This window comes from Verticillium dahliae, genomic scaffold (assembly GCF_000150675.1).
Source record: "Verticillium dahliae VdLs.17 supercont1.10 genomic scaffold, whole genome shotgun sequence".
Taxonomy (NCBI): Eukaryota; Fungi; Ascomycota; class Sordariomycetes; order Glomerellales; family Plectosphaerellaceae; genus Verticillium; species Verticillium dahliae.
In genome coordinates, this window is record NW_009276922.1 from 499,446 (window position 1) to 511,400 (window position 11,955).

The 11,955-nt window shown below is 54.5% G+C and overlaps 5 protein-coding genes across 5 annotated transcripts; 2 read left to right on the top strand and 3 right to left on the bottom strand.

The window, feature by feature from the left end:
* Positions 1–785: 785 nt before the first annotated feature.
* VDAG_05448 (metalloprotease) lies at positions 786–1,798 on the top strand (the record flags this gene model as incomplete). Its single annotated transcript, XM_009652343.1, has 4 exons — positions 786–1,022; positions 1,091–1,608; positions 1,658–1,690; positions 1,756–1,798. The coding sequence occupies 4 exons, from the start codon at positions 786–788 to the stop codon at positions 1,796–1,798; spliced, it is 831 nt and encodes a 276-aa protein (XP_009650638.1).
* A 1,117-nt stretch (positions 1,799–2,915) lies between these two features.
* VDAG_05449 (uncharacterized protein) lies at positions 2,916–4,537 on the bottom strand (the record flags this gene model as incomplete). Its single annotated transcript, XM_009652344.1, has 2 exons — positions 2,916–4,367; positions 4,436–4,537. The coding sequence occupies 2 exons, from the start codon at positions 4,535–4,537 to the stop codon at positions 3,270–3,272; spliced, it is 1,200 nt and encodes a 399-aa protein (XP_009650639.1). The 3' UTR covers positions 2,916–3,269.
* A 2,747-nt stretch (positions 4,538–7,284) lies between these two features.
* On the bottom strand, positions 7,285–8,274 carry VDAG_05450 (uncharacterized protein; the record flags this gene model as incomplete). Its single annotated transcript, XM_009652345.1, has 2 exons — positions 7,285–8,057; positions 8,226–8,274. The coding sequence occupies 2 exons, from the start codon at positions 8,272–8,274 to the stop codon at positions 7,285–7,287; spliced, it is 822 nt and encodes a 273-aa protein (XP_009650640.1).
* A 635-nt stretch (positions 8,275–8,909) lies between these two features.
* On the bottom strand, positions 8,910–10,452 carry VDAG_05451 (NADH-ubiquinone oxidoreductase 51 kDa subunit; the record flags this gene model as incomplete). The annotated part of the gene is made up of 3 exons (XM_009652346.1): positions 8,910–9,079; positions 9,135–10,122; positions 10,177–10,452. 3 exons carry the CDS (start codon positions 10,450–10,452, stop codon positions 8,910–8,912), a joined length of 1,434 nt encoding a protein of 477 aa, XP_009650641.1.
* Positions 10,453–10,804: 352 nt separating this feature from the next.
* On the top strand, positions 10,805–11,630 carry VDAG_05452 (uncharacterized protein). The gene is made up of 2 exons (XM_009652347.1): positions 10,805–11,326; positions 11,378–11,630. The coding sequence occupies exons 1-2, from the start codon at positions 10,931–10,933 to the stop codon at positions 11,576–11,578; spliced, it is 597 nt and encodes a 198-aa protein (XP_009650642.1). The 5' UTR covers positions 10,805–10,930; the 3' UTR covers positions 11,579–11,630.
* The last annotated feature ends 325 nt before the right edge of the window (positions 11,631–11,955 follow it).

Sequence of the window (11,955 nt, forward strand, 5' to 3'; positions counted from 1 at the left end):
GCTTAGGTCTTCACTTGTTACAAGACTGGGAAAATGGTCCACAGGCCAGGCTTGCGGCGGGCAAAATGTTCCACACCACAAGGCTGGATTCACAACGGTCAAGCCTGGAATTTTGCTGTGCTTGCGCGCCTGGGCAACCAGAACCTCCCAATTGCATACAAGCGCCATCTAACCCCCAAGACAACAGTGTGCCGTGCTGTGCATGGCCGGCTCAGTCGGGTATAGCGACGAACTTGTCTGGCACTGGCGGCATCTTTATCGAAAATTTCTGGCACGCGTCCCATCTCTTGGCCGCTTGCTGGAGATTCGAGTCCTTCCTCATTTCACCCACCCCCAGGCCCAAGGTCACAGCAACGTCCATGTAGCTATTGGCTATGGCCCAGCGATCGGACCACGGTTGCCATGCCGTGCGGCCAATGACCAGGGGTCTGGCCCTTGGACAGGGTCTGGATTTCTCGTGTTGGTGGCCGGCATCGAGACCGAATAGGAAGGCGACTGAACAGACCCCGCCAAACCCATGTCACCTACACGGTATCCCCAGCGAAATCATGCGAAGCGATAAGTTGCGGCGTCGGTTCAGACATGAGGTAGGCATTTCTAAGAAGGTCGTTCGCATTGAGGGGGCCTGCAGATTCGGATAGCTCCCGAGTCAGGGGTTTGGAGGTCGGTTCACCGGCGGTATAAAGACTAGATGTCTTCGAGGTGGGATCGACATGTAACGCCGGCCGAGATCTTCAGTCAAGTGGACCATTTCTGTTCGTTGCACGTGCTTCCAGTCTGTCCAAATGCAGTCCAAGTTTCTCTGGATCGCTGCGGCTTCGGCCGCCACGGCTGCGGCTCAGGTGCCCGCCCGTCTTTGCGGTACCGCCCAGCCGACCATGGACGACCTCGTTATCGCCGCCGGCCTCGCCGCCGAGGGCAAAGACAACCGCAGGGGGCTTCATCCAGAGGACCCGATTGTCGTGCCGACTCTCTTCCACGTCCTTGCCATCAACGAGACAGTTGCAGGAGGCTATCTTACCGTAAGGATCGATATGGGTGCCCGCACAAGTCGAGCACAGCAAGACGTGCAATACTGACATCCGCTCAGGAGAAGTCGCTCCAGGACCAGCTCGACGTGATGAACGCTGACTTTGGCCCTTCCAATGTCATTTTCAACCTCACCGCCACCACGCGTACCATCAACCGCCGCTGGGCCCAGGATCTCGACCAGATCCCCATGAGACGCGCCTTGCGCCAGGGCGGCCAGGAGACTCTCAACATCTACTTCATGCCCTACGTCAGCGGATATCTCGGATACTGCACGTTCCCTAACTTCTGGGACGCTGGGTCTGATGAGTTCATCTACGACGGATGTGCCGTCCTGTCCGACTCCCTCCCTGGAGGTGCTCTGGCGCGTTACAACCTTGGCCGCACTGCCACGCATGAGATTGGCCACTGGTTCGACCTCTTCCACACCTTCTACGGCGGCTGCGGTTGCGTCGGTGATATGATCCACGATACCCCTGCCATGCTCAACGCTACTGGCGGCTGCCCCGTTGGCAAGGACACTTGCCCGGACCGCCCAGGTCTGGACCCCATCCATAACTACATGGATTACTCCGATGAGTATGCTTACCTTTGCCCGTTTTTTCTGACTTCTACTAACGGTTGCAAGCGCGTGTATGAATGAGTTCACTCCTGGCCAAAAGTAAGATGCCCTGCCTTCATAAGGGTTGCCACGTATTGAACGTATGCTGACATGCCTACCCGTAGCTTCCGCATGCGCAGCGCCTGGTACAACATCCGCACAAAATAGATTTTGGACTAGGCAGACCGTGATCTGCATATGTCGAACTACTGTGGATTGGCCTTCAAAAATAACATGTACATGAGAGATGCGGTGAGTTCAGTTAGAGCCTCTTCGGTGTAATTGTGCTTCGGAAACTACAATCAGGTCTTCTTTTCAAAAGAAAACAGCACGTGTATATAGAATTGACGATTGATGAGGCATATCAACCTGTAGGATTGGTGGACGGTGACCACTACTCTCGGGGTGTGGGGATGTGGTTGATTATGAAACAAATAGAAGCACTGCATCGACTACTACACAATATGCATTGCATAGTTCCGATGTATACATGGCTGTTTTCTTTGGGGTTCATCACTCTCATGACAGAATCGCTCTGCTCAGGAAGTTTATTCATGTAAAGTTTTAGGGAGAGTCGCTTGTTGATTCCAGAGGCAAAACTTGGTGATTGAGGGTTTATATGCGTCAACATATGAGCCTTACCGCAGGGCTCGCGCCAGTCCTATGTGACTGTTGTCCAGAAGGGTGTATGAGAACGGTCTTCACCGGGGTTTGCTAGGCGGGGTATGCCATACCGAGGCCAACAGGAGTATGGGAAGTATGACAACATACTTTTCATCAATTATTAGTACATAGACAGACGAAAACATCTGCCCAGCCTGTAAGTCGAATCACTGGGCGACAATCCACAGCTTTGTCAAGTTGCCGGAGGACTTGCCTCCGATTCGTGAACAGCGAAATAGTTTGTTGGGGAGATCCATGCTTTGCTCTTACAAAAACCTAGTCTATTCGACCTTCTTCGTCAAGTCAAAAGACGAAGACGCAGGAGCGCGAGGAGACAAATGCACTGCAAATCACGAGATCAGCAGGTGGGCTGAACGCTATTGAGCCACGCAGCTGCCACCGCGAATCTTCTAACCGGGAGGTACGCTGTGCACGACGAAGGCTCAAACGGTTGCTTCGAAACGGAGACCTGTTCCGTATTGAGGCAACGTGAACAACCCTTGACTACATGTCTTTACCGTACCCGACGGTACACGACTACTGCTATGAACAAGGATCGGCCGCTGCCTCGAGAAGAGAAATGATGCAGGCTAATCATCGCGACCTAAGTACCAGCAAGTTTGTAAATGAAAGCGTCAGTTCATCTGTATCTACGATTACAGCTTCCTATACGTCAGACCACAACTCAGATTGTTCTAACCAAAGGAGGATTGTTAAACATGGTTCCGCTCTGAGAACAACGAAGGGTTTCTTCGCAAATCATGGGTCTTCCTGTTTGAACAGGCGAGGGCGTCGCCTCCATGCCGCTTGCCTCAGCGTCTGCCCTCGGGGCTGACGATTGGCAGGTCCGTCTTCTCCCGTAGTGTCGGAATCAGACATCTCGACATCTATGTCCGCCGCCGCATCTTCCTTGTCATCGTACTTGGGGATCTCCGGTTTGCAAAGCCGGGACGACATTGCCTAAACCTCGCAAACTCTATACGTTACCCTCACTCGCTCGCTGAAAGACTTCCCTCAATCGCTGCAAATATTGTTCTCGCTCATGGACCTTACGCTCGATGAACCTCGTCGTCCCAGCGGACCAGTACGGCGTTACTGATCGCTCAAAATCTTTCCAGCCCTTCACAGCTTCTGGGCCGTATCTAGGCTGAATGTGTTGCAGGAATAAATTATAGAAGCCACTCAAGCTTTCGATGGCGTTGAAGTACCAGAAGCTTCCGAGATCCCAACTCTTTCTCATCATCTCAGCGTAGGACGTGATGCTTCCACAAGCCTCCTCTTCAGCCTGGAACGCAGATATAAACTCATTGTGTCGTTCTCTGTAGTCGACTAAGCTGTCACCCGTTATTTGATCGACAGCTCTGTTAGTTAACCAGTAAGGGGGCTGAAGCATCTCTACTGGCAAGGTGCATGCCCACTCAAGGTCGATGACGCACGTAACATGGCCATCTCCGTCCACAAATATATTACTCGGGTGAAGATCCGTGAGCATGAGAATAAAAGGGCCATGCCTCCCTTCCTTTTGCGTGAAGTGTGGCATGAGAGCTCGCATGATAGTCAGGGTAGAGATCTGCGACTCTCCGTCAGATTGATTGAAAATCGAATTCGGTTGGTAGCGAATCCGATTATCATGACATGACAGCCTATCCAGCAAGTACGTGTCGGTGGTGGCGTAGGTCAGATTTCGTGGGATTTCCGTTGATATCTCGTCGTTTTCAAGCTGATGGAGGTGAAGTCCCAGAGGTCGATTTGCCAAAGAGACTACCCCATAGTTATCCATTGTCAAGGAGCCAATCCGAGGAAATTGAACCTGCGCCAGTGATAGCATAAACCGAGATATGTCTCTGTAAAGGGTCAGTCGTTTGCTGACATCGTCGTGTACCATGTCCCAACTAGCAGACAGCATGCACCAATTCTCCACGTAGTCCATTACGATGTATCCCGACGTGAGTTTCTGGCGGTGCGGATGAACGACATAGCTGGAAATAGGAGGCCAGCCGAGAATCCAACGTATTGACCAACGCATGTACCAGCTCAGCCGCGAAAGAAGGGGTGCTCGGAAGAGGGATGTGAACTGGGGACAAATTTCTTATTAGCGTTATCATCACCAGTCTCGACAAGGGCTCGTTACACTTGATTCACCTGGAAAGCAAAAACCCCAGAGGCGCGGAATCGGAATTGACGGGCAATGAGCTTGTATCCAGGCATAGGTGGCCACCTCACAACGGAGCTTCTCCTCAGCATTGCCTTGGTTTGTCGATTCGCCTATCTTGTAGGGCAAAGGGAACCTGATGGCGATTCTTTTTTCCCCACAAACGTATATAGGAATGCATACATTGAAGCTTCCGTGGAGCCATTCGTTGATCCATGGGGTCCGACAACTGTCTCTCGGGATCCCTAAGTGATGTGATACGATGGTTTGGATTTCACTGGCGTGAGCCTGAAGAAATTGATAGAAATCGAGCCGCTTTTCGGGGTAGGATAGCTTTCGGAGGACGTCACTTTCGTCGTCAATGGCTTCTGAGAGGGTGATTTTGCCAGAAAGCAGGGGACGCGCTTCTAATTGCGACATCTGGACGATGAAGGGGAGAGTTTATGTCGCGACGTGTATCTGACCAGACAACGAGCAAGGTCTCGCTTTGTCGCGTTTCAGACGGACGGATCTACAGTTTCTTGGCATGCAGTCGTCAAGTACCTTGATTGGATCGAGTTCTCCACTTCCCCAGAGGAACAGCCAAGCACCGCTCGTCTTTAGAACCGCGCAGCACCCCCTCATCAGCAATGCCCATTCACAGCAATACCCATCTACAGCGATACCCATCTACAGCAATACCCACCTACAGCAATACCCATCTACAGCAACACCTGTTGACAGCAACACCTGTTGACAGCAACACCAGTCGTGCAGCAATGTCTTTGATCATCCATCAGCTCAGAAACATTCTTAAAGAGACCACCCAGCAGCCGACCACGACCCCCCCCCCCACGGACGTAGACAGAATAGCCCTTTGGCACTTCAAATGACTTGAAATCTCCAACATTCTCCTCCAGTAGCATCCGATGCTTTGTTTCTTCATTGTAAATGGATATGTATGTCCCTTGAAACTTCATCGTCTCGTCGGTCGACCGGGGCCCGAAATGATGGCTTCGTATATCTCGTTCCTCACGTCCGGCGAGAGCGTCGTCACCCCTCTGGCGAGAATTGACAGTAACAGAATCAGGTGGTATAGGTTCTTATCTGACAACCATAGCTTGATTTTGGCCTAGGATTGGAGATGCGATGCCCGTTGGGCCGTTTCGTGAAGTAGGAAGAGGGTGAACGTGCCAGAACGCCTGCCGCAACATCGCCATCAACGCCTGCACAAGCTGCAACGGCAACCCAAGCTGTCATTGCGCATGCGAAAGCGCCCGCCGGAGGTAGTGCAGCCAATGCTGCCCCAACAGCTGCAGGACCTGCTGAGCTGTTCACAGCCTGTTGATGAATGCTGGAAGAGGTTAAGCTATGGGCGCCATGCTATGCCATCGCACAGCAGAAGGTATGCGACTGTGGGTGTGATTTCTACTGATTTCAACTCCATTTCTTGGGATATGTCACACTCATATGTTGTCGGCAAACGCTGATCAAAACCTTAAATCACGTAGTAGATGGCATTGCTGAAGCAGCTACTGAACTGAATGCATACTCGTTCGTCAAGGTTCAAGGACTCAAGAAAGTTCGGTTTAGCACTTGAGAAGTCTTACTCTACCGAGCACGTGGCACCCATGAACAGCCTGTACGATAAAGCCAGCTACATGTGAAATCTGATCGGTCAGGCAGGCAAATGGCCAAATCAACTCGCATATGTAACGACCACAAGATCAAAACACTTCTTAGACTTCCACCTTGGCCACCAAGAGCTTAGGCGATTGATATAAACAGCGACTCACACCACGAATTGTGAAAACAGCCTTTCTGAATAGGAGGACCGTACCAAAGTTTTCGGGGGCAGTGTTGTAATGATGTTCTAGACCATCAAGCTGAAGATGGTTGGATGGGACCAGGAGTCACAAGAGCAAGGCGGTTGCACCAGTATGTCACACAAACAAATCAGCCACGGAGTCGTGACTTACCACCAATCTGTTTTTCAACGTCGTTTCGCATTCCACCACCTTTGGCCTGGAGCCGTTTCCTGTAAGTACTCCGAATGTAAAGGCCAACAGGCAGCTCACACTCCCCGAGCCATACTGTACGGTCAATCAATTTGGGCTTAACCAAAGTTCGTGTCATCGTCGTATGCCGGAAGTGATGATGGCGGTGTCGCACACATTGTCCTCGGACCAACTTCATTGAAGTCGAAGATGAAGGACAAGCCTGTCTGAAGTCAGTTAACCTCATGCGCTGTACGCGTTCTGGATTGAAGAAGCTTCAGGCTCGTGTACAACCACTTACCCATTTTCGTCCACCCTCGAGTATGAGATAGTCAGCGAAGTTATCTTTAACTTCGCCCTGCGATTTCCAGACTGGACAATCCCCCTGGCTTCCGTGGAAGTAGACGCCAAACGCGCCAAGCGCGTCCCACCTAATGCATCTTCACCGCATCACGTTTCCGTTTCCGCGGGCAAGCCAAGCATCAAACTGATCCTGTACGGGGCGTCAAGCTGCATATTGCACAGTTTCTGGTTTTGGACACTACCTCAGCGTTTATTGGGCGTCATGCCGTGCCGCCTGGAATCGATTTCTCATTTCTTGGCGGTCATCAAGTGCCTCATAATGTCAGGTACGTCCTCTATAGAATACCAGCTGCCGATTCATTTTGCCCAACACATAGAACTGTATGATTCACATATGTCACACATCGACATGGTGTCCTCTTACTCACCAAGAAAAACAGCCCAAACAACGTCTGAAAGATGGGACCCATATCGTGCAAAAAGAGAAAAACCACTGAGCCCAGCTCAGGTGCCCCGTCCCCAACCGACCAGGCCGCCGCTCGCAAACAGTCAGCCGAGCCTCAAGCCTGCTGCCCAGCAACCTGCCGCCCGCACCTCTCCCAGACATCCAACCCCGTCAGGACAGAGGTACACAGCATGACAGTCCCAATGGTGCCAGGCTCGCTCGCGATCCACCCAACAACCGACCCCGGAATCATAAGATCCAGCGCATCCGCCGCCATGCGCCGCAGCAAAGCCCTGACCTTCCTCCGCACGCCAGCGCGGTGCGCCTTCCGCGCCGCAACACCCCTACGCAGCCTCTCCCGCTCGTCCTTCCAGTCCTCGCCGCCCTCGGGCGCCGGCGCGGGGCCGGGCACCGGCTCGCCGACGAGGTTGGCAATCTTGACGGCGCCGGAGAGCACGGCGCAGGCGAGGGCGCAGAACCAGAAGCGCTGGGCCTCGACGTTGATGGTGGCGGCGCGGGCGTCGCCGAAGAGGGCGGCGCCGGGGACGCCGAGCATGTCGGGCAGGGTGATGGTCTCGAGGAGGCTGAAGACGCCCATGAGGGACGAGGCGATGATGTCGAGGTGGACCGCGAGGGGCTGGGGGTCGGCGACGGCGCGGGCGAGCAGGGCGTAGGCTGTGGAGAAGGAGCGGGCAAAGTTGAAGGTGCGCATGGCGCGGCGCGTGATGTTGACCTGGGCCTTGAGCGGGTCGAGGGTTAGGGCGGTGAGGCGCGGGGAGGGCGGGGCGCTGGCGGTGAAGAAGGGGTAGAGGGCCGGGAGGAGGAGGGGGTAGGCAAGGAAGATCTGAAAGATGGCCTGGACACCGCGGAGGAGACGTTCGAGTCCGACTGTTGATGGTCAGTCATGGTTTTTGACGATGAGGGGCCATGATTGAGGGACTCTGATGGAAAGTGTTGCAACGTCCCAACAAGAATTTCCCGTGGTGAAAGAACATGAGGCCACTCAATCTATGCCACCTTATGTTTCGGCTGAATGAAGGATAGGAGCACACTTACAGATGTCGGTTCCGAAGCAGATGAACTGCTCAATCACATGTGACGCCATGTCTACGGCGGTTGGGCCCAGCCACGTGCGATGAAGGTGCTTAGGCGTTGGGAGATGAGTGACGCACAGTGTCGGCCTATATCACTAGACCAGTCATAAGTATGTTACAAGATGATGGAAGAATAAATGTCAAATTGAGGCTGGCAATAACGGTGAGGTAGACTACAAGGGCTCGCCTCGTGTTGTTGTTTGAGGTTAGCCTCTGGCTCCTGTTTTCCCAACCATTCGCCCAATCGGAATGGTTGGGGTGGATGGAAACCAAGGCAGATGATAAGCACCCGGGCACCAGGATACGATAATGGGATATACATGGTACCTTACTTAGGTAGAAAGGCATATATCAAACCACCTGGAATGCTGCCATGAGTGCCAGTCGAGTAGTGAGTGGTCTTCGAGGACCAGGGTCAAAACCGCGGTACTACGACGCGTCATTCGGACCAAATTCCAGAGTCACAGGACCAAGAAGCCCCGACAAAACGCTAGAACGGATTCTCTTGTTACAACAAACGAACACCACAGCTTTAAAGTCTACCGAACTCGGTACGGAACACATATGTACAAGCCCTTGGGCTGCCGATACCAGCCTCCATTTTCCATTCTGAGGCACCCTTTGAGGCACCCTTTTGAGGCACCCTTTACTGGCCGGGAGCGACCAGCTTGCCCTGCGCGCGCGCAGTCGGCTCCCAACCACCAGCCAGCGCGTTGCCGCCGTTCTGCGCGGCGTACTCGGCCATCCTCGCCTCGAGCTCGGGACGGAAGTGACGAATCAGGCCCTGCAGCGGCCAAGCGAAAGCCTCACCCAGAGCTGTGTCTCTGTCAGTATGCATGCAATGGAAATCTACGTGTAGAGGACAACGTACCGCAGATAGTGTGACCCTCGACCTGCTTGGTCAGCTCCTGGAGCATGTCAATCTCCCGCGGGCGACCCTGGCCCTTCTCGAAACGCTTCATGATCTGGTCGGTCCACTTGCTGCCCTCGCGGCAGGGCGTGCACTGGCCGCAGGACTCGTGGGCGTAGAAGTGGGACAGGCGGCTGATGGCGCGGACGACATCGGTGCTCTTGTCCATGACGATGACGGCAGCAGTGCCGAGACCCGACTGGCTGTCCTTGAGGGCGTCAAAGTCCATCAGCTGGTTGTCGCAGACATCCTTGGGCAGAATGGGCGTCGAAGAGCCACCGGGAATGACGGCAAGCAGGTTGTCCCAGCCGCCACGAACACCGCCGCAGTGCTTCTCGATGAGCTCACGCAGAGGGATCGACATCTCCTCCTCGACAGTGACGGGGTTGTTGACGTGGCCGGAAATGCAGAACAGCTTGGTGCCCTGGTTACGCTCGCGGCCAAAGCCGGCAAACCAGTTGCCACCGCGACGGCAGATCGTTGGCGCCACAGCAATGGTCTCGACGTTGGCGACGGTGGAAGGGCAACCGAAGAGACCGACGGCGGCAGGGAAGGGGGGCTTGAGACGGGGCTTGCCAGGCTTGCCCTCGAGGGACTCGATGAGGGAGGTCTCCTCACCGCAGACGTAGGCACCGGCACCACGGTGGACGTAGACGTCAAAGTCATATCCGGATCCGCACGCGTTCTTGCCGATCAGCCCGTCCTTGTACGCTTCGTTGATGGCAGTCTGGAGGACAGCAGCCTCGTGGTAAAACTCGCCACGGATATAAATGTAGGCGGCGGTGGCGTTCATGGCACGACCGGCAACGAGGCATCCCTCGATGAGCTTGTGGGGGTCCTTTCGCATAATCTCGCGGTCCTTGCAGGTTCCGGGCTCTCCCTCATCGGCGTTGACGACCAGGTATCGGGGCTTGGTGTCCTTGTCCCAGTCCTTGAAGTTCATGAACGACTACCACTGTCAGCACGCGTCGTGGTGCAAGAGCATAGCACAATCGCCACCTACCCATTTCAGGCCAGATGGGAAACCAGCACCACCGCGTCCTCGCAGGCCGGACGCCTTGACTTCGCTGATGATCCACTCGTGTCCCTTGGCGAGAATCTCCTTCGTCTTGTGCCAGTCACCCATCTTCTTCGCGGACGCAAGCGTCGGCGGCAGGCGGCCGTTGAGGTTCTGGAAGATGCGGTCACTGTCCTTGAGACCGCCGTAGCTGCTACGGACGGTGGCGTAGTTGCGAGCCATGTTGGCCGCGGTCGCGGGTAACCGCTGTGATGTCGACATCGTGTCGCGGGAGCGCGGGGTCTGTGAATTTGAGTGTCGGTTTTGTCGTCAGGCCTGAGCTCGCGATCGAATTGCCCGGGTGGCGTTGACGAATGGAGGGTCCCGGCAGGGAGGGGCGTCGATGAAGGGTCGGATTTGAGGTTGTCCTGGAGCTTGAGAGGTTTCGGCAACCTCCAGATGATCTTGATGACGCCTGGATTTTGGGGCATTATGATTGGGCAATGGGCCGCGGTCTGCACGTGACCTGGAGGCCGCTTACCTGATCGAATCTTTGCAAAGCCCCTGGTTGGCAAGCTTGAGTCGTGATCCATTCCAGCATCGCGAGATGATCGGAAAGTGGTCCAAGCTTCCCTCGAGTGATGCGGGATGCCATCTAGGGCAACCTCGTTGCGAGTGCAACAAGAGGGGAGCATGAAGCTGTAGTACTGTTCACGTTCCATACTGTCGGACTCTAACAACATCACGGTTCAGTGTCGCCATGTCTTCTACCACCAGCAAGCGTCGTTCGATCATTCCTCCCGTCTCCAGCTCAGGGCCCCAAGCTCCCCTCAATGCGTCTTCCTCCTCCAAGATCTCCGACAATAGCATCTTGACCGGCAGCCACTCGATCACAGTTCAGTCTGAAACAATCATTCACCCCCGAGCCAGATTAGAGTCAGTGAGCGGGAGCATCTACGTCGGAAGAAGGTGTATCATCCACGAACGTACACATATTGGCCTCACCGACGGCGACGAGGGCAGCGGAGGGGTGACATTGGGGGACTACGTCACCGTTGAGGTCGGCACGGTGATCGAGGCCGGCGGCACAGATATTGGCGATGGCACTGTGGTCGGCGTCCGCTCTCGAATCGGCAGTGGTGCCGTCATTGGCAAAGTATTCCTCCCGAAGCATTGCACGCGGTTGATACGGGCTAATCCCCTCCAGAACTGCACCATCACACCGCAGACGGTGATCAGGGCCGGTGAGAAGATCCCAGACTTCACAGTGTTGTTTTCAAACGGGCGTCGCCGAACAGACAAGCGGGATGTCGTCGATCTGAAGCACAGAGCGCAGGCAAAGCAGGTCGATGTATTGCGGAAACTGATCCCGACGAACCCTCTGCGACGTCAAGCGGCAGCTGAGTAGCAACCGCACCTGCCGTCGGAAGCGAGAACAGAAACTTCATCTTACTTGTCCCGTTTTCAGCCCCATGATACCCAAATACACAGAATCACCAAGACCTTGAGTTGCTCCTATGTCCAGTCGTCGATTGTGCGATGAATACAACCACTAGACAGCCTCGTTCGTTGGTGGCAAGAAAACCTGCCCGTCATGCATGGTCGACTGCTCAACTGCATTGTAAGCGCCTGCACATGGCACATGTCTATTACCTATCATGCTTGCATCATTGGCTCGGCCATGGTAAGGCACACCATCAGGCAGACGGGCATGCTTCACGTGGTATATATGCAGCCTGATCTCCGTCCCGAGCGAACCCGAGACCTTGCACTGCCCTCCCTTTG